The sequence below is a fragment of the Rhinolophus sinicus genome, chromosome X (genome assembly GCF_036562045.2).
Source record: "Rhinolophus sinicus isolate RSC01 chromosome X, ASM3656204v1, whole genome shotgun sequence".
NCBI lineage: Eukaryota > Metazoa > Chordata > Mammalia > Chiroptera > Rhinolophidae > Rhinolophus > Rhinolophus sinicus.
Genome location: NC_133768.1, coordinates 115,572,370 through 115,590,778, shown reverse-complemented (window position 1 = coordinate 115,590,778; position 18,409 = coordinate 115,572,370). Strand labels below are relative to the sequence as shown.

The 18,409-nt window shown below is 53.6% G+C and overlaps 1 protein-coding gene across 7 annotated transcripts in view; it reads right to left on the bottom strand.

Moving 5' to 3' along the window:
* Window positions 1–18,409, bottom strand: part of DLG3 (discs large MAGUK scaffold protein 3) — a 59,486-nt gene that overhangs the window by 35,235 nt on the left and 5,842 nt on the right. The window contains exons 1-9 of one of the 7 annotated variants that reach the window (XM_074323228.1): window positions 15,273–16,069; window positions 12,077–12,127; window positions 11,545–11,669; window positions 11,087–11,256; window positions 10,680–10,816; window positions 10,198–10,342; window positions 9,439–9,598; window positions 7,685–7,841; window positions 7,159–7,261 (exon numbers count right to left, since the gene is read on the bottom strand). In XM_074323228.1, coding sequence (XP_074179329.1) covers window positions 7,159–7,261; window positions 7,685–7,841; window positions 9,439–9,598; window positions 10,198–10,342; window positions 10,680–10,816; window positions 11,087–11,256; window positions 11,545–11,669; window positions 12,077–12,127; window positions 15,273–15,629 — 1,405 coding nt within the window. In that variant the 5' untranslated portion in view covers window positions 15,630–16,069. Of the gene's footprint in view, window positions 1–6,224; window positions 6,452–7,158; window positions 7,262–7,684; window positions 7,842–8,738; window positions 8,896–9,438; window positions 9,599–10,197; window positions 10,343–10,679; window positions 10,817–11,086; window positions 11,257–11,544; window positions 11,670–12,076; window positions 12,128–15,272; window positions 16,070–18,409 lie in introns of those variants that run through there. The other 6 variants (XM_019747989.2, XM_019747990.2, XM_019747988.2 and 3 more) reach the window with 6 other exon arrangements.

The following is an 18,409-nucleotide window of genomic DNA, read 5'->3' as shown; positions in this document are numbered from 1 at the left end:
ATATGTTATTCTAATCACTCTACACCGTCAGAAGAGCCAAAGTTTTACAGACACCAGAGCTCCTAGGATTTTGCCTCGAACCATGCAACAAGGACAAGAAAGCACCTGTCCAGGTAGGTTCAGAACGCTTTGCCAACTCGAGCTACCATGTCCTTGGGCTTACATGGAAGACAGAAAAGCCGGGGGCATGCATGTATGTGAAGTTCGGCCCCAGGAGGCGAAACTGGAAAGAAGGCTAACATTTTTTTCTCTTCTAAGTTTGAAAAACAGGGTGGGCCTAAAAAGGGTGTAGCTGCTTTGGGGGAAAGTCTGGCAGTTCCTAAAAAAAAATGTTAAGATACCACAGCAATTCCACTCCTAGGTACATATACCCCAAAGAACTGCAAACAGGAGCAGAGCAAATCGTGCCAGTGGATGTCCACAGCAGCAGTACTCACAATAGTCAAAAAACGGTGGAAACAACCCAAAAGTCTGCGGACTGAAGAGTGGATACACAAAATGTGCTCTACCCGTAGGACGGAATACGATTCAGCCTTGAACAGGAATGAAGTGCTGACACACGCTACCACATGGATGGACGTTAAGAATATCACACTAAAGGAAAGAGGCCACACATAAAAGACCACACAGCGTATGATTCCATTTATACGAACCAGGCAGAAAAGGTAACTTTATAGAAACAGAAAGTAGATTAGCGGTTGCCTGGTGCTAAGGGAGGGGAGGAGTTGGGGGGAACGGGGAGTGACCACCAACGGGACAGGGCTTCTTTTTAGGGTGAGAAAACTGTTCTAAAACTCATTGTGGGGACAGCTGCACCACTCTGAACATTGTAAAAACCACTGAATTGTACACTTAACATGAGTGAATTATAAGGTATGTGAATAAGCTGTTGAAAAAAAAAAAGGTGAGCCCTGCCATTTTTATCAGGTCAGCATTCCTAGCTGAAGTTATCTACTCCCAATCCTTAAACCCCTCCAGCACACGGTGATAAGAGTGAAACTTATTCCCTTATCCTCTTGGTCCCCTCTAATCACCTGAGTAATAACACAGTGGCCTACTCTGCTCTCAAGTCAGAATGGAAACCGTGGGAATCGAATCATGGGACCTAACAAAGCAAAAGTGAATGACAAACAAGCACGTGAGAAGATGTTCAGCATCACTGATCATCAGGCAACTGCAGGTGAAAACACAAGGACAGATCACCTCACACCCACCAGGACGGCTAGACTCAAAAAGACTGGTATTAAGCGGGGCTGGCGAGGATGTGGAGAAACCGGAACCCTCACACTGCTGGTGGGAATGTGGATTTCTGCGGCACTGTGGAGAACAGGCTGGCCAGTCCTCAAAAGGTTCAATACAGAGTCGCCATGACCCAGTAGGTACATATACCCAAGAAGAATGAAAGCAAAGTCCACGCAGGCACTTACATACCCATGTTCGAAGCAGCACTATTGAGAATAGCCCCAAAGTGGAAACCACCCAAACACCCATCAGCTGATGAATGGATAGACAAAATGTGGTGTATGCATATAACAGAATATGATTCAGCCATAAAAAGGATGGAGTACTTGGAATACTATTCGGCGGTAAGGAAAGATGATATAGGAACATTTGTGACAACATGGATGGATCTTGAGAGTATGATGCTGAGCGAAAGAAGTCAGACAGAAAAAGTAGAGAACTATGTGATTTCACTGATATGTGCTATATAAACCAAAAACAACAAAAGAACAAGACAAACAAATGAGAAACAAAAACTCATAGACACAGACAATAGTTTAGTGGTTACCAGAGGGTAAGGGGGAGGGGGGTGGGGGGTGGTAGATGAGGGTAAATGGGATCAAATATATGGTGATGGAAGGAGAACTGACTCTGGTGACACACAATGGGATTTATAGATGATGTAATACAGAATTGTACACCTGAAATCTATGTAATTTTACTAACAATTGTCACCCCAATAAGTTTTAAAAATATATAGATATAGAATTAAAAAAAAGAATGAAGTACTGATACACGCTACACACAGATGAACCTGACACTATGTTAAGTGAAAGTCGCCAGTCACAAAGACCATATATTATACAAGATGTTCAGAAGAGGCAAATCCAGAGACAGGAAGTAGATTAGCGGTCACGTGATGCTGAGGGGGTGGGGGGTGGCAGCTAAAGGCTTCATAGTTTCTTTCTGGGATGGTGAAAATGTTCTAATATTGACTGACAGTGATGGGTGCACAACTCTGAACATTCTAAACAGCCCTGAATCGCACCCTTAATGAGCGAATTGTAAGGTCATAGAAATGAATGACAAATACAACTGCACTTCCCTTGAAGAAATGAGAAACGCCTACTTACTGCATGAATATTCTTAAGCCTGCACACACCTTTGCTACTACCTAAGTCTAGCAAACCAACTCCCATTGTTTGAGGCTCCTCCTGGGGTTCCCCCACAGTATAACTCTGAGGGAGTCTTCCTAAGTCCACTCTCCTTTTGCAGGAGGGGGGTCTCTCTCCCTCCAGCTGCCTCTCTACCCCCAGCTTGCTTCCTCCTTTGGTGCAGGAGTTTGTGGCCAGCAAGCCTAAAAAGCTGACATTTGGGAGTAGGTTTTACTCTTTACTAACAGTTTCTGGCACCAGCAGAATCTCAGTTAGAGCAGTAGCTTTTGCTGTGCCCACACATAACTGGGTGGACAGAGGGGGCTCACAACCTCTCTGCTGTTTAAGTTCTCAGGAAATCTGACTACAAATTTTGATTCTGCGCCTCACTGTGTGACCTTGAGCAAGTCACTCAACCTCTCTGACCTTCATTTTCCTCACCTGTAAAATGGGGATAATACTGCCTCTCCCACAGGGATATTAATGCTGGAGATTAATGCTTACAAAGTCATCTGGAACACAGAGATAATCAATAATTCAACTCAACGAAGTCCGCACCATGCCCTGGACTGGATACTGGGGATACTGGGGACTGGATACAAAAGGATGAATACAACACGAGTTGCCTTCCAGTTGTTCAGTATGGAAACTCTGTTAATAGGAATCCGTTTTCTTCCTTCTGTACATTAGCCTTCTTTTAGGATGGCAACAGGCAGTTCAGGACTTTGATTCCTGGCCTTGATAAACTTCCACCTGTTCTCTCTCTCTCTCTCTCTCTCTCTCTCTCTCTCTCTCTCTCTCTCTCTGTCTGTCTATGGTGAAACGCTCACTCTCTTATTCCCTATACTCCCAGTCTGCCTGGATTTACACTCCGGTTGAGAAGACTGGTCACAGAGGATCAGTTCCCAGCTTAGCTACCCTTAGTGACCAATTTCTGGCTCACCTCCCGATCTAGGGTCCAGGTTCTACTTTATAAACGCAAGGGCTTTCCAGAAAAACACTAGCTCATAGCTCAGTTTAGAAGCAGAGGCTGCCACAAAGTGGGAGGGGGGGGGAACGTAGGAGATAGTTTCTAAATCAAAATGTTGTAACGTGAAGCCTATCCTTCCCTTGGTGGAGCAATTCCACAAGTCACAGAAAAATCTTTTTCATTTTAGAATAAATTGGAAAAGCGCCTTCACCAAAAGCCAGTTGTTTAAATTTTCAATTTGAATGTTAAGCAGGATTATACATGCCCAAGAACACCATGCTATTTTTAGCTAATAGGTAGGATTGCTGTGTCCACAACAGTTTGGAGCAATCAGGAGTGAAAGTATTAAACAGCATCTCTCACTAAGATACCTTTATCATTTAGTACTTCTATTTTAATATTTTCCAAAGCTTCATCATAAGAATACCTGCAAAGCACCCACGCTAGGCACACTACCTAGTTCAAATAGACAGACACCGTTCCTACCTTCATTATTGGGTTAAACCCACGTTAAGCAAACCAGACCTATGTGAGAAACTCAAGGCTACAGCATTCCCACCAAGCTGCCACACAGCCCCAAAGTGCCCAGGGGAGAGACCCTGGGAAGCAACCGTCCTCCACCTATCACCCTCCAGTGCCTGCACCCTGTCTGTGTGGTAAAAGGACAGGGGTAATGGAAATGTTCTAAAATTGACTGTGACGATGGATGCACAACTCTGAATACGCTAAAAGCCAGCGAGCTGTACACCTAAATGGGTGAATTGTATGCTACGTGAATTACACGTCAATTAAGCTGTAAAAAAGGGGAGAGGAGCTGCTGTTGCTCTGATTGTTCTAAGCAGTCAAAGCTACCTTTTAAAGCCCTCCCGCTGAAGGGTGCTTAGCTAAAGGCTGCCTGCTTTGGCAATGGTGTCTTGGTGGTCAGCATGGAGATCGCTCTCGTCTTCCCCTGCACACACACCTTTCTTTCCCTAGTCTGTCTTCTGTCATTTCCGCAGTTCCTTTCCTGCTGCTCCTCCTCCTCTAACTCGGTCTTAGGTGGCTCATGTATTCCCAAGTACAGTTGGTCCTGACTGGTGGACCTCAGGATGAAAGTGACCGCTGACCCTCAGCAACTTTCCCTTCATGAGCTGAGGCCAGTCATGTCCTTGCTCTCCGGGTCACTGTCCCAGTTTGCAGTGAGGGGTTGGACTACAGGGTCCTTCCCAGCTCCCACATTCTATGTGGAAAAAATGCAAATGATGAACACTTACTTGGCCAACAACACGCAGTCTCTGCCATTTTAGCCAAAAGACACATATTTGGATCATTCACTTTGTAAATGTCCACTTCATGTACTCTCCCAAAGGACAGTATTTAATTTGTTTATAAAATGATTGACATGGAGTTATTATTTTTAAAAACTATCACTTTATCAAAGAAAATTCAGTGCCCAACACAGAATGCTTGATTGTCCCTCTTGATCTGTCTCCAAGGGTCCATTTTCGAATGGAAAAAAAACAACACCTTTTTGCATGTTGGGGCCCTGTTGCATTTACCAAACCAAAGAAAGAAGACTGGGGTAGCAGAGCCTTATCAGCAGTGGTTCAACTAAATCCTAAGAAGCAAAGCTTTGTTTAGCAAGTGGTAGAGAGACCTAGCATAAGACACATTAGAAACTCTCAGAAAGGCACCCAGACAGCAGTGAATCCCTTTACCAGTTACATGCCCCCAACGAAACTCAGAAAGATGTAGTCACCAGTTTCCTACCACCAAATTCACAGTATTATTTCCACGTGCCCAACATCAGAGAGCAAAACCGAAAGAAAGACATCAATTTCTCCTACACACATACACACAAATATGCAAGAGAAACCATTTTCTCTGCAGAACCTACATTGTAAAAGTTATGGACATGAAATGGATAAACACTGGTTGCTAATAAAAATCAGATGGTTAGCTCTACACTGAGAAGAAAACCACACACAGAAATCATAAAAACAATAACCCTAAGGTGTGTTTCTTGTCTTTAAGATGAACACCAAACATGGAGAAATGACTCAAAGTGTCCATTTGCATCCCTCTTTCCCATTACCTCAGCCCAGCAAGCTCTCCTGGTAGTTACCTCCCTACACTTCTGTCCCGATCAAAACAGCCCGGTGCAGAAGGTGGCAGGCCCCTCTCTTCTTTCCCTTCAGGCTCTTGGCTTGAGGCACTGAACCAGAGTGGGGGGAGGGCGGAAAGGACAAAGGTAGGAGCTTTCGATCCCTTACGGCCTTGCGACAGGACTCCCAGCCTCTCGCTTCCTCATCACGCACCTGCCCGGGAGAGGTCCCTTTCTCCCCTTTAGTAACCCGCCCACGGGACCTAGGTGTCCAAGGAGCCCCGGCGCTGCAGCCCTCAGGGACAAAGGCCTGGCTAACAAAGAGGAGGGGGGGCGACATAAGTCGGTGCAAACAAAAGCGGGGGTGGGGGGCCTGAGAACGCCAAGCCCATCTCCGGTGTTCCCCGAGGCAGCCAGGTTTGGTGGAGTCATAAGTGTGGGGGAGGGGCGCTGTAGAAAATTCCTCAGAGGTTAGGGATTAGGGAGCTGCTGGGGAGAGCCGGAACCCTGGGGAGAGAAGAGGGCAGAGCTGGTGGGTAGGGAGAGGTGATGGCAAAGAGGTGCCGAAGGCAGGAGGGCCCAGTGGAGGTTGAGGGGGCGCTCCCCAGGTCCGGGGGGGACCCCCAGGAAAGGCTCCCGAGCTGCGTCCCCGGGGGCTTGGGACCCGCGGCCAAGGGCCTCGAGGGAGAGCGCAGAGTGGGGGGCGCAGTGTTGAGAAAGAGAGAGTCTGAGAACAGAACCGTAGAGAGGCTCGGGCGGACTGCGGGGGGCCTGATCCCAGTCCGCCCCACCTCACCTGGCGCCGGTTCCGAGTCCAGGTCTCTTGCTGAGAAAGCGCCCGCTCCCGCCGCCCCTCCGTCCCGCGCGGGAGACCACGGACACAAAGCGGGGCGCGCGGGAGGAGGGAGGAGGGGGATGGGGAAGGCAGGGAGGAGGAGGAGACGCTCGAGGCGCGCGAGGGGGGAAGGAGGGGCGCCCGCCGCCTGGGTCAGGGGGCGGGGCGTGCGGCTGGAGGCCGCGCTCGGCCCGCCAATGGCCACCCCGCCGGCCGGCTGGCTGGGGCGCGCCGGCCCGCGGCTCACCTCGGCACCTGGGCCTCGGCTGGCCCCAGCCAATCAAACGTCGTCATTTGCATAACCGGCCCCGCCCACTCGGCCCAGCCCGGCGACTGCTCCCAGAGAACACAAAGAAGGCCCCCCGTAGGGGGAGGGGGGTCCACTCCCGTTTCCCTACCCAGAGGGCTTGGCATCACCTTTGCAGCGCGTTTATGGGTCTTTCATGGTCACCCAGATGTGGGGAGAAAAAGGGGGGGGGTCATAGAGCTTTGGCCCAAGATCTCTTAGGAGGTTGGATCTCTTCTCCCTGAGGTCCTTCTACTCCAGGTACCCTCCTCCTGTTCCAGGGCACACAGTTCCTTGTCTTCGCCTCTGAGCCCTCCGCCCGCTTCCTCCCCCTCCCCTTTTTCCAGCCGCTCCAGACTCGGCTCTTCCCCCCTCCAACCCCCGCAGGCTGCTGCCCACTACTGGCCTTCTGCTGCAGTGCAGGCCTGATCGGCTCTGAGCACAGCCGGAGATGCTTAGCTCCTGCCCAGGAGGAAATAGAGCAAGAGGTTGCTGCACTGGGGTAGAAGGCACCTGGTCAAGTGGCTTTGATACCTGTGATGGCAAAACGCCAACACTTGGTGTAAGCCTAAACTCCCGTAATCATCGTGTCCCACCCCCTTCTCCTACCTTCGGGTCTGTACTGGGCCACGATGGTGACGGACTGGCCAGCCCGTTTCAGAGCAGCTGCAGCCTGCTCATGTGTTGCATTCCTCAGGTTGACGCCATTCACCTGTTTAAAAACAGGAGCCATGAGCCACCCCAAAAGCCAGAAATGGGGTCCTCTGTCGTAGCAGTTAGGAGATGGACATGGGTAGCCCATCTGTAAGCCTACGGGGATGCCTTTCTCCATGTCCCATCCTTGCCCCTAAGACGAGACCTAAAGGATGTGACATCTGTAGTGTAACAATTATCTTTATGGGGTCAAATGCCAACCAGAGTTAAGATCCAAGAGACATTCATTTCCTCCTCAAGGAAAAGTCTCATTTTGGTCCCTGGCCCTCACTGAGGACATCTATAAAGAAAGTAGAAGTTCTCTCCAGCTTTTAGCCCTTCCCCCACCTCAAGAAGCATTTCTTGGAGAAAGCAAGGTCTCCCCTTCTCCCTTTTAGACTGGCACAGCTCCCATCCTCCCACCTCGTCTTTGTCTCCTCACCGATAAGATCCGGTCTCCCCTGCGCAGCTCCCCACTCAGGTCAGCTGGGCCTCCTGCCAGGATGAAGGAGACAAAAATGCCTTCTCCATCCTCTCCTCCCACAATGTTGAAGCCCAGGCCTGTGGAGCCTTTATGCAGGATGATCTTGCGGGGCTCTCTGGTGGGAAAGTAGTAGAAGGGTCAGGACAAGGTCAATATTAACTGTTGTCCCTATGGCGGCCGGCCTGGATCAAGTCCCGTATCACTGTAGAAGGACTTGGGTCCCTACGTATGATACCCTGTTCCTCCCATTTCTCTCCTGGAACCTGCTTGGCTGCTGTTTTCTGCCAGGTGCCAAGTTTCAGTTCCTCTTCCCTCCCTTATTCCTGAGGGCTTGGAGTCACCTCCCCAGCAGACAGTCCCCTACTCTCTCAGGTCAACAAACCCCTACCCTGGGCTCTGGAGACCATATCTCAGAGCTCACTCACTGGTGATCTTCCTCCCCACATTCTCCTATCCTACCAAGCTGTGTGACTGGACCCTGGGCCACAAAAGGGGAACCAGTTAGGAGCGGTAGAGTCATCCTGGTCTTGCTTGCACTCGCCATCCACGAAACGTGCACACTCACTTCCACATGCTCCTCTGCCATCTCAACATTCCACCCCCCAACCTCCCCTCCGACCTCCCTCAACAACAGATGCAGTCACCTGCTACCACTCTGTACCCTTGCTAGGTGATGTGGGGGACAGAGATAAAGAACTCCCGGGTCCCCAAAAAGGGCTGAGGGGCCCATCTGAAGAAAGGGAGCAAACGCATGGAAACTTGGACTACAAGTAACTACGTCTAAGAAATCCCTCCGTAAATGGTCAGTGTCATCAGGTGAGGGCAACAGCCTCTCGGTATATCCAAACACCCAGAGTTCCAGCACACTTTCGGGGCCCTCCACCTTCACTTTAAGCATCTTTCATCAAAAGAGCCCCAAGTCCAAGACTCTTCCTCCCTCGCTCCGGGTCTGGGGCATGAGGCTCCCTCCCAGAGTCTCGATGCTCTTGCTCGAAGCCCTGTCTCCTCCTACCTGGCATCCCCTCCAGGCCGCAGGGAACGGAGCGGCCAGGCCCACCTCTGTGAAGCCCTCCTCCAGGCCGAGGCTGAGGCCGAGCCCAGGCCCAGGGTCAAGCCGGAGCCTGAGAACTTGCGTGTCCTCTCCATGGCTCCAGTGGCTCTCTCCCTGTCTGCCTACCCTTCCGGCCCCACTGCAGCCAGCCCAGCAGCCTACCAGGCCCCACCCCACAGCAAACCTGTCCCCCGGAACCCCGGCCGGCCCGACCAGTTCCACAGCAGCCGCGCCAGAGTGGGGCGGAGCAGGTCCCTACTAGGGCACCCGGCCCACCAGCCTCCCCCGTGCAGCCAACCCCACTGGCTGAACGGCTTTCTTCTCTAATTTGGAACGATTGCCGTGGAGGGGGCTGCAAGTGGCTCCCCGCAGCCTCCACCTCTCAGCCCCTCATTGCTCCACCCCACCCCACCCCTTCTCTGCACTTTCCCATCAGGGCCACATACTTGGCGCTCCCCCTGATGGTGGAACTTGTCCCTGCACTCACCTCCGTCTGTCCCTAGGACCCCAAGGACTGAGGGAGGGTCTCAGAGCCCAAAGTCAGGGGCATGACGGCCCTATCCTCTTCTTTACCCTGTGGCAAGCACTCGGACTGTGGCCAGCCAGCCATGGCTTCCTCTCCTCCCCACCCCTAGATAGGATGGAGGGGCAGGGGTCTTACCTGGTGAAGTCCTCCTCTGCCAGCATGTGCCTGGGGATGGGAGAGTAGCGGGCAGGGGGCACCTGAGGAGGAGCAGGGTAACTGACCTTGCTCTCCACAGCCCCGAGATAACCCAGGCTGGAATTATGGCTTATGTGGTTGTCAGCCAAGGCAGTAAAAGCTGCAAGGCAAAAAGGAGGAGAGAATTTCAGAGAGCAGTCCCCGTCGGTCCCCTCCCCCCTCCCCAAGGACTGTCCCTCACATCCCACCTCAGATGCAACAGAGCCCAAGGGGTGCTGATTCCTCAGGCCTCTTGTCCCCACCCCACCCCCCAAGGTTCCTCCTCCACAGTCCCTTTCTGAATTCCGGACGGGCGGGCGCACTCCTGTGAGTCTTAGAAAGAGCTGAAGTCAAGGCAGTCTACAAAGAAAGGCATGACTAGAGGTGTAACTAATAATAACCCCTCACATCTCTGTAGCCTAATACAGTTTTCCAAGGGCTTTCTCGTCCGTCCATGATATCATTTGATCCTTGCAGCAGGCCCACGAGGAAGGCAGCACATACACCATTATCTCCTTTTTGCCAAAGAGGAAACTAAGGACAGGGGACAGGGACTTGTCCAAGGGCACCAGCTAGAAGGGACAGAGCTGGGTGGGGCCTCAGTCCTCCGGAGCCACAGTCCTGTGCTGTCTCTCTACCTTACCAAGGGGGATGCACTTCTTCCCCCAGGAAGCAGGGCGCAGGGCCGTCAGGCAGGGGACAGGGTAGGCGGGTACGTACTGCTGGCGTAGTCAGGGGGTGCGTACATGTCGTTGAGATGAAGGCTGCCTGGCTTGGCCACCTTCAGATAGACCATGTCAGAGGTGTTCTTCAGCGACGCCACCGCTTCCTCGTGCCGCACGTCCTGCAGATTGGTGTTGTTGACCTGGAAGAGGAGAGGCCTGGGGCTAGCGCCTGGCAGAAGGCAGGGCTGTCTCGGCCGCTGGGAGGTGCCCTTTCAGTGAAATTCAGCAGCCTCTCACAGAGGCCTAGTATGCTACTGCTGCGAGGAGCGGGGAAGCCAGAAGTGGGGGTAGCGGGGGTCAGGGACTCGCAGCCGTGAAAAGAACCAGGGCCTTGGCATCTGGGTTCCCCGACCGCCATGATGCTCTGGAAAGTCCCCATGCTGCCTAGTCCCTGAGTGAGGTTCGGGTGGATGAGAAGCTGCTGGTGCTCCCCGTCCCTGCCTGACCATTTGGGCATCCCCGTGAAGACTGTCTCACCGCCAGCAGCCGGTCCCCGATCTGTAGGCGGCCATCCTTCTGAGCAGCACCCCCGTCGATGATCTTGGTGATGTAGATGCTGTTGTCCCCTGGGATGTGCTGGTTGCCAATGCCCCCAGCAATGCTGAAACCCAGGCCTGGGTGGGGACCAGTGGAGAGCAGCAGAGGGCCACAGGAGAAGTGATAGTGCTAGGTCAATCTTAAACCCAACTCCCTGCCCACAGCCAATCCACTTCCCCATGGGAGTTCCCCCCAAGGATCCCAAACACCAGGCTGCCTTCCCAAAGTCAAGAATGAAGGCTGTGAGCTGGACCGGGCAGTCAGGCAAGGACTGTGGCCATTCCCTTCCATTACGTACAGGCCAACCAGGGGCCTCCAGCCAGAGCACAGGAACCCAGACAGCGTACCTTTGGGCCCTTTGAGCAGGTTGACTTCCATGATGGTCTCGGGTGGGGGCTGTCGCCGCCGCACCACCAACCGCACCACAGGGCCCGCCTCCTTCAGCGCCTCCACAGCCCGGCTGTGCACCACCTCTGACACGTCCACCTCGTTCACCCGAAGCACACAGTCATTCACCCTGTGGGGGAAGCCCAGAGGCATGACGGCTGCCCTGCCACCCCTCCACCTTTCCGCCATGCTCCCCCTCCCGCCCTCCCTTCCTCCTCCTTCCATCCTCCTCCCTTTCCCTCCTCCCTCTCTCCCTCCCTCCTCCTCCTTCCCTCCCTTCTCCTCCCTCTTCTTCCTCCTCCCTCCCTCCCTCCCTCCTTCCATGACTGAATGGAAGGGTCATCCTGCCAGTCACCCCCCCTTCCCTCATGGCCACCCTGCCCCTGCTATACCCTGCCCTGCTTCCAGGCCACCTCACCCCAGCCTCCCATCCATGGCAGCTGCCCCACCAGGAATGATCTTGGTAATGAAGATGCCAGGGTCATCAGGGACATGGGGGTTGTCGATGCCACCTGCGATACTGAAGCCCAGGCCAGAATTGCCCTGCAGAAACGGGTGGAGGGGCACAGTCTGCTCATCCAGAGGATACAGGGGAGGCTTCGTGGCGCCCCACTGCCCCTGCCCCTCAGAAGGGGCCACATCAGGCAGGCTGGCCGGGGCACATTTGTCAGAAACCTGGTGGCTTTCCAGCCAGTGCTGACCATTCTGGTGCAGAGGCCTCAGCAAAGCCATCCCCTCCCCAATTCCCCAGGCCTCAGTGAGCAAGGTCAATTAATATTTGTTATAGTCGCTTGATTGATTGAGGCAGTGATGTGGCCTCTGAGGGCTGCTGTTTCCCCATGCTTTCAATGCAGGTTCCCCCCCCCCCCAGTCTTAGAGGTTCAGGGCCCTCCCCTCTCCTGGCTCAGCCCCTCCCCTCCCCTTTCATCCTGTCCCACTGGCTGACTCACCCGCTCAAGAACTATCTCCTCGTACTTGAACATGCCATCACTGCCATTGACCTGGGGAAAGACACAAGCAGCTCCCTAAGTACCTCCTGTCCTCCCAGCCATCTGCCCCCGGTCAGCCTGCTCCTCCCCGACTCCCACGGACTAGGAGAACTCAAATGGACCCCAGGACACCTCATGGCCACAGACGGGGACAAGGTGACCCCTAGGAGGCCATCCTCTCCCCTTGCTTCCAGCCATATCACTCCAAAACCCAACTGCTCGTTTTGCTCACATCAATTGTCTGAGACTGAGCCAGCCAGTGGAGCACTCATAGAGAGGCTGGGCTCCAGGGCCTTGGGGTTGACTAGAAGGGGTGCAGGGCTGGCCTGAGGGGGATGGCACAAATAGAACCTGGCTGGAAAGCCACAGCACACCCAGCATCCATGTGGGCACCCAGGACCTGGACAGGGACTGGCTCCCCTTCTGAACCACAGACTCCCACCATGTCAGAGCAAGAAAGACAGCAGACACCATCTTGTCCAACCTCTCTTGCGATACATGGTGACACTGAGGCCAGAGAGGACACAGGTTGTGCTAAGGGCACACTTGGAGTTACTGGCAGAGCAGGGGCTAGACCCTAGATCTCCAGGTGCTCTTTTGATTAAAGCAAGCTGCCAAGGCTACTGATGTTTGGCCACCCATCCCCTTCCCCAGCAGAGCTCCTGGGCAAAAGGCAAGCTTCCCCCTTCAGAATACCTCACGAACCCTCATTCTACAGCTCCTTCTGTGTCCCCACAAGCCCAATTCTTCATACGGTCAGAAGGAGTCAAAGACCTAATCCATTTTCTACCAAGGGGCATTTGATCCTGAACCCTCCATGTTTCCCAGCGGGCCAGGGTAGGATCTGGTTGGCTAGGTGTCAGAGGCCAAGCCAGGGGTGGGATAGGAGCAGAGTGGCCAAGATTCCCCACGAGGGAGGAGCTGATGCCCGTGGACTGACGGGCAGCAGAGTCCATGGCCTTCAACATCTAGTAGCCATGGGAGGAGATGCAAGGGAAGGGGTCAGAACACAGGGTTAGTCCAACCAGCCCACAGAGGTGGCCTCCCAGACAAGATATACTTGTGGCCATTGTCATACTTCTGGACAGACAAGTAGCACATGCTCCTTGACTCCCACTCTCATCATCCCCGCCAATGGAGAAGCCCTCCTGCCTCTCTCCCCAGGTGACCTGGCACCCATCCCGCATCTTTCTCTGGCTGAGTTGCCCCTTTCCTGACCCCCGGTCTCCTTTGAAGAGCAGAGCTGGGAATCCAGGATGAGGGCTCCTCCAAATGCCCTGCTCTGCTTTCCTCCTCCCACACAGCTTTGGCTTCCAGAAGCAGAAAGGTGGAGAGGGGGAGAGGGCTGGCTAGTCATGCCTCCACCCTTCCTGGGTCTGGTCACGGAACTTCATGCCGTGCAGCCCTAGGAGTTGGGGGGAGGACTCCAGCTGCAGCCCCACTCTGGTCCCTGATCCCAGGAGGAAGAACTGACGACTCTTCAGAGTCCCCAAACCGACTCAGCTGCCTGAAATACCATGTGAAAGAAACAGGCAAAAGGACACTCATGCAGCTCTTGCATGCATCTGGGGTACCATGTGTGCCCACATGTGATAAGCCATGCTTCAAGCCCACTACCACTGACATCCAGAGCATCCAGCTGCCACTGGTCCACCCTCCCACTGCCCCCCTCAGGGACCCTGCTCCCAGGACCAGGAGCCATCCAGTGATCAGCCCTGGCAGACAAACCTTGGCCAACTGGTCCAGCCTTGGAACTGTCACTCATCTCTCAGTTGAGCAGGACAAGCATGAGAGAATGTTTGCAAGGGTAGTACCCCATGATAGAGAGGAAAAGGAGACATGGGGACTCGCTGCAGAGGGCAAGGGGCCAAGGCAAGGGACACGGGATGCAGTCAGTGTAGATAGACAGAAGACCAGAACCCAGGACCCCTCTCTGCAGGAAGTCCTCACCTTTGCTTCTGAGTGAGAGCACATTCTATCCCCAGAGGAGGACAGAGGCAGCCAGAATGGCCACCAGCGTGGGGCCATCAGCACCTGCCCTCAACAGCAAAGCCTCCTTCTCTCCCCCTACCCTGGGTGCTGCAGAGCTGAATAACCAGACAGGCCCTCCGCCATGCGTGCCAGGGACCTGGCTCTGCCGGCCCAGCCTCCATTTTGCTGCTTCTCCCACAGATGCTTCTTCCATTTTCTAAGCTGGCAGTTTAGGCTGGGAGTGGAAGCCAGAGTTGTGCCCAGCACCCAGGGGTTCCCAAGCTGTGCCAAGTCAGGCCTGGGGGGGCAAGCTCTTCCACATCTGGGGGGACCCAAGGGGCACATGCCCCACTGGGGCCAGTCCCTGCACCAGGGCACCATGCCTGCTCTGGAGCGAGGAAGCTGGCTTCAGCACCCCCCCCCCCAGCACACACACACTTCAGAGCTGCTTGGACAAAAGAGTCCGTCCTCAGCCTCTCAGCCTTGCTTGGGACGTGTCTCTCTCCTCCTCCCCCTCCCCTCTGTTGCCTGTCAAGCGCCTCTAACCAGGGACACCACACACTCACACACACACAGAGGCACATGCTCACACACATACATGGAGCCACACACACAGGCACACAGAGACACCTCCACCTTCAGAGACACGGCCTCACACGTCCATGTGCCCATTCACACACAAAGGGACTGGGACGGAGAGGGACTCCTAGCAGGGAGGGAGGACGCCCGAGAGGGAGCCTGGCACATGGGCTCCACATAGATTCAAAGGAGCACCATTGCCTTCCTCCACACACCTCAACGCACATGTCCCCCTACGCAGAACACCGTGCCCCCTCCTCCCCTGCCGTGGAGACACACCACACACAGCCCCCGCAGAACCTCCCGCCCCCTGCCAGACACAGAGACACTGCTAAACCCCCACACTGAGACAAACCCAATTCCCCCGCACAGGAAAATGTGCCCCTCCGCCATACCTTCACCCCTTGACACACACAGCTCCTCCCAATCCCCTCCAAATGGAGACCCCTAAACAGACACACACAAGGAAGCACACATTTCCCACCGCCTCTCCTGGTCCGGCTTGCAGCCCCAGGAAGCCCTACTGCACCCCAGGCCTCTCAGCCCCCACTCCCCAGCCCCCTGGGGTTGCCCCAACGACCCCCCCCCCAGTTCCGCTGATCCATACCTGCTCATACCAGTCTCGGTTGGTACAGGTGCACTCTGGCCACCAACTGGGGCCGCTGCCGTTGAGTTTGGGGGTGCTCTTGCCAGGGACTGGCTTAGGGGGCACTGGCCCCACATCGCGGCCGGTGGGGATGAGCTTGGCCTTGGTGCGGGGGGTAGGGGTGGCCCCCGCCTGCGAGGGCAGGGTCTGCGAGCTGTAGCCCCCATAAACTGTGCTGGCTCCATTGCCTCCACCTGGCCCGTAGGGGTCGGGCACCTGCCAATCCCCGTAGCCGGGAGGCTCCAGGCGCCGCAAGGCGGCCAGGCGGGTCACCTCGTAGCACTCGGGGCACTTACAGCAGTGCTGGTGCTTGTGCATAGCACTGCCCCCCGCGGCCCGGACCCCCCAGCCCACGCCGCTTTCCACGCCGCCGCCGCCGCCGCCGCCGCCGGGCTCCCGGGCACACTCACACTGCTCGGACCAGGAAGGGGGGGGGGCCCGTGGGGGCGCCCGGGCGGACCGGGGCCTGGGGCCGGGCGGGCGTCCTGGGGCCTCTGCCCCAACGCTGCCCCGCACCCACGGCTCCCCCTCCAGCACTGGCGGCTCCGTGTCGCCCGTAATGGCTTCTGGGCCGAGGCCCAGCGGCAAACAAGAAGCGGGAGTCTGGGTAGAGGATGGGTGCTGCGAGGACCGCTCCTGCACTGGTCCCCAGGATGGATCTGAGTGGAGTCAAGAGCATCTCTCCCTGGCTCCCGTCTCAGTTGATTCCAGCCAATCAGCGTGCAGAGTCGGGCAGCGGCAGCGGCAGCGGTAGGAATGCTAAACAGCGGCTCCTTAAAGGAACAGGGGCAGTGGATCCCCAGGCTCAGCCCCAACCCCCCAGATGGCTGAGGTACCGCTGACCCTAGGGCGGGGGCATGGGACTTGGGCCACGCATGAACTCTGTCCCCAATCTCGTGTCCTCTTATCCCCAATTTCAGCGCATCCTCCGCCCACTCCACCCCACCCCACTTCCCAGAGGGAGTTGCAGGGGGCGCTCAGTGGGTCCCCTGGCGTGCTCTGAGCTGGGGCCACCAGAAGTAAAGATTTGAGGCAGCACAACGGACGAAGGGACGTTGGGGAAGTGCTCTCTCCTAACAGGGGATAAGGGAAGAGGGCGGCTTACGAGGCTGCTCTCCTGTCAGGGCCCCCTCCTCAGGACTATTGTTCTCTCAACCTCTAGGCCCTGAAATGCTGGCAGCCTCCCACTGGACCTGCTTCCATCACCAGTGAAGGACTGAAGCCTAGGACCGGAGGGAAGGAAAGCTCTAAGCTCTGGTCCCTGGCCCACAGACTCCTGTCTCCCGCCAGCCCCACTCCTGCATAGTTAGGTTGAAGGAAAGTGCTTCAGGATGCCAAGAGGAAAGACAGACCAGGGCAGGAGGAAAAAGGCAGGAAGAGGTCTGAAGGAAGAGGAACCATTCCCGGGGTCTGCAGAAGAACTTGGGAATACTTGCCCAAGGACATCCCCTTAGCTGCTCCTGGCTCAGCCTGTTGGGGGATGGAAGGACGATGGCATGCTGGGAGGATTCTATCTTTTTGCTCTTCTTTTTTTTTCCAACTACAGTTGACATACAATATTATATTGGTTTCACATGTACAGCATAGTGGTTAGACATTTATGACTACGAAGTGATCCCCCCGATTAGTACCCACCTGGCACCAAACATACTTATTACAACATCATTGACTACATTCCCTATGCTGTACTTTACGTCCCCATGACTATTTTGTAACTACCAATTTGTACTTCTTAATCCCTTCACCTTTTCCACCCAGCCCCCCAACCCCCTCCCTTCTGGTAACCATCAGTTTCCTCTGTTTCTATGAGTTTTGCTGTCCTTGTTTTGACATCAGCTACCAATTACTGAGTATTTACAAAGTCATAAATGCTTCGCATGCAGACAAAAACCCTACCAAGGTGCCACTATTATTATCCTAATTTTACCAATGAGAAATCGAGGCTCAGAGCTGTTAACACAGCTGGGTACCACAGCAGGAGGTGACAGAATCAGGATGCAAATCCTGGCCATTTGCCTCCAGAGTCCATGCTCTGAACCACTTCAGTACAACAGAACTTAGATCTCCCTTCAGTTCAACAATCATTGCATACCTACTCTGTGCAAGACCTTGACCTAGGTCCTAGGAATACAGAAATTCATTCTTAATTCAACAAATTTTCATTGAGCACCTGTTATGTGCCAGGCACTGTTCTAGGATTTGGGGATATTGCAGAAAACAGAACAAAACACAACAAATTCCTGCCCTTGGGGAGCTTACATTCTAGTGAGAGAACACAGACAAAACTGAGCACAATAAATAAATGAATCACACAGTATATATGATGAGAAGTGCTGCGGAAAAAAAGGAAAAGTAGAGTCAACAACTGGTAAATGTCTTGTTATATTTGCTCTATCGATCGACCTACACGTCTTTCTGAACCATTCAAATGTAAGTTCCAGATTTCATTTCACGTCTCTAAATACTTCAGCATGCATCTTGTTGGAATGAAGACATTCTCCTACATAACCACAATATTATTATGACATCAAAGAAAATAAGCAATATTTCATATCACCTAATATCATCTAATGTCCAGTTCTATATTCAAATTCCCCCCAACTTGCCTTTTATATTTTTTAACATCACAAACTATCAAGGTTCTCATATTACATTTGTGTCTTTAGCCACTTTTAATCTAAGGAGCCTCAATCTTAAAAAAATACTTTTTTATTTAAAAATAATTATAGATTTACAAGGAAGTTGCATAGATAGTACAGAGAGGGCCTGTATACCCTTCACCCAGCGTCCCTCAATGAGTGAATCTTCCATAATTATCGTACAATATCAAAATCAGGAAATTGACATCGGTTCGATGTGTGTATAGTACTATGCCATTTTACCACATATGGAGATTTCTGTAACAAACATTGCAATCAAGATACAGAACCAGTTTATCACCACCAAGATCTGCTTGTGTTATTTCATCAGGTTGAGGAAAGAAGAAACCTTACCTCCCTTTAAGTCTCTTTCCTTTGTTCCATTTATAGTACAATTGTCTTCAATATTTCCTCTACATATATTGAACTCCACATCAATGGTGTTATACTTATTGCTTC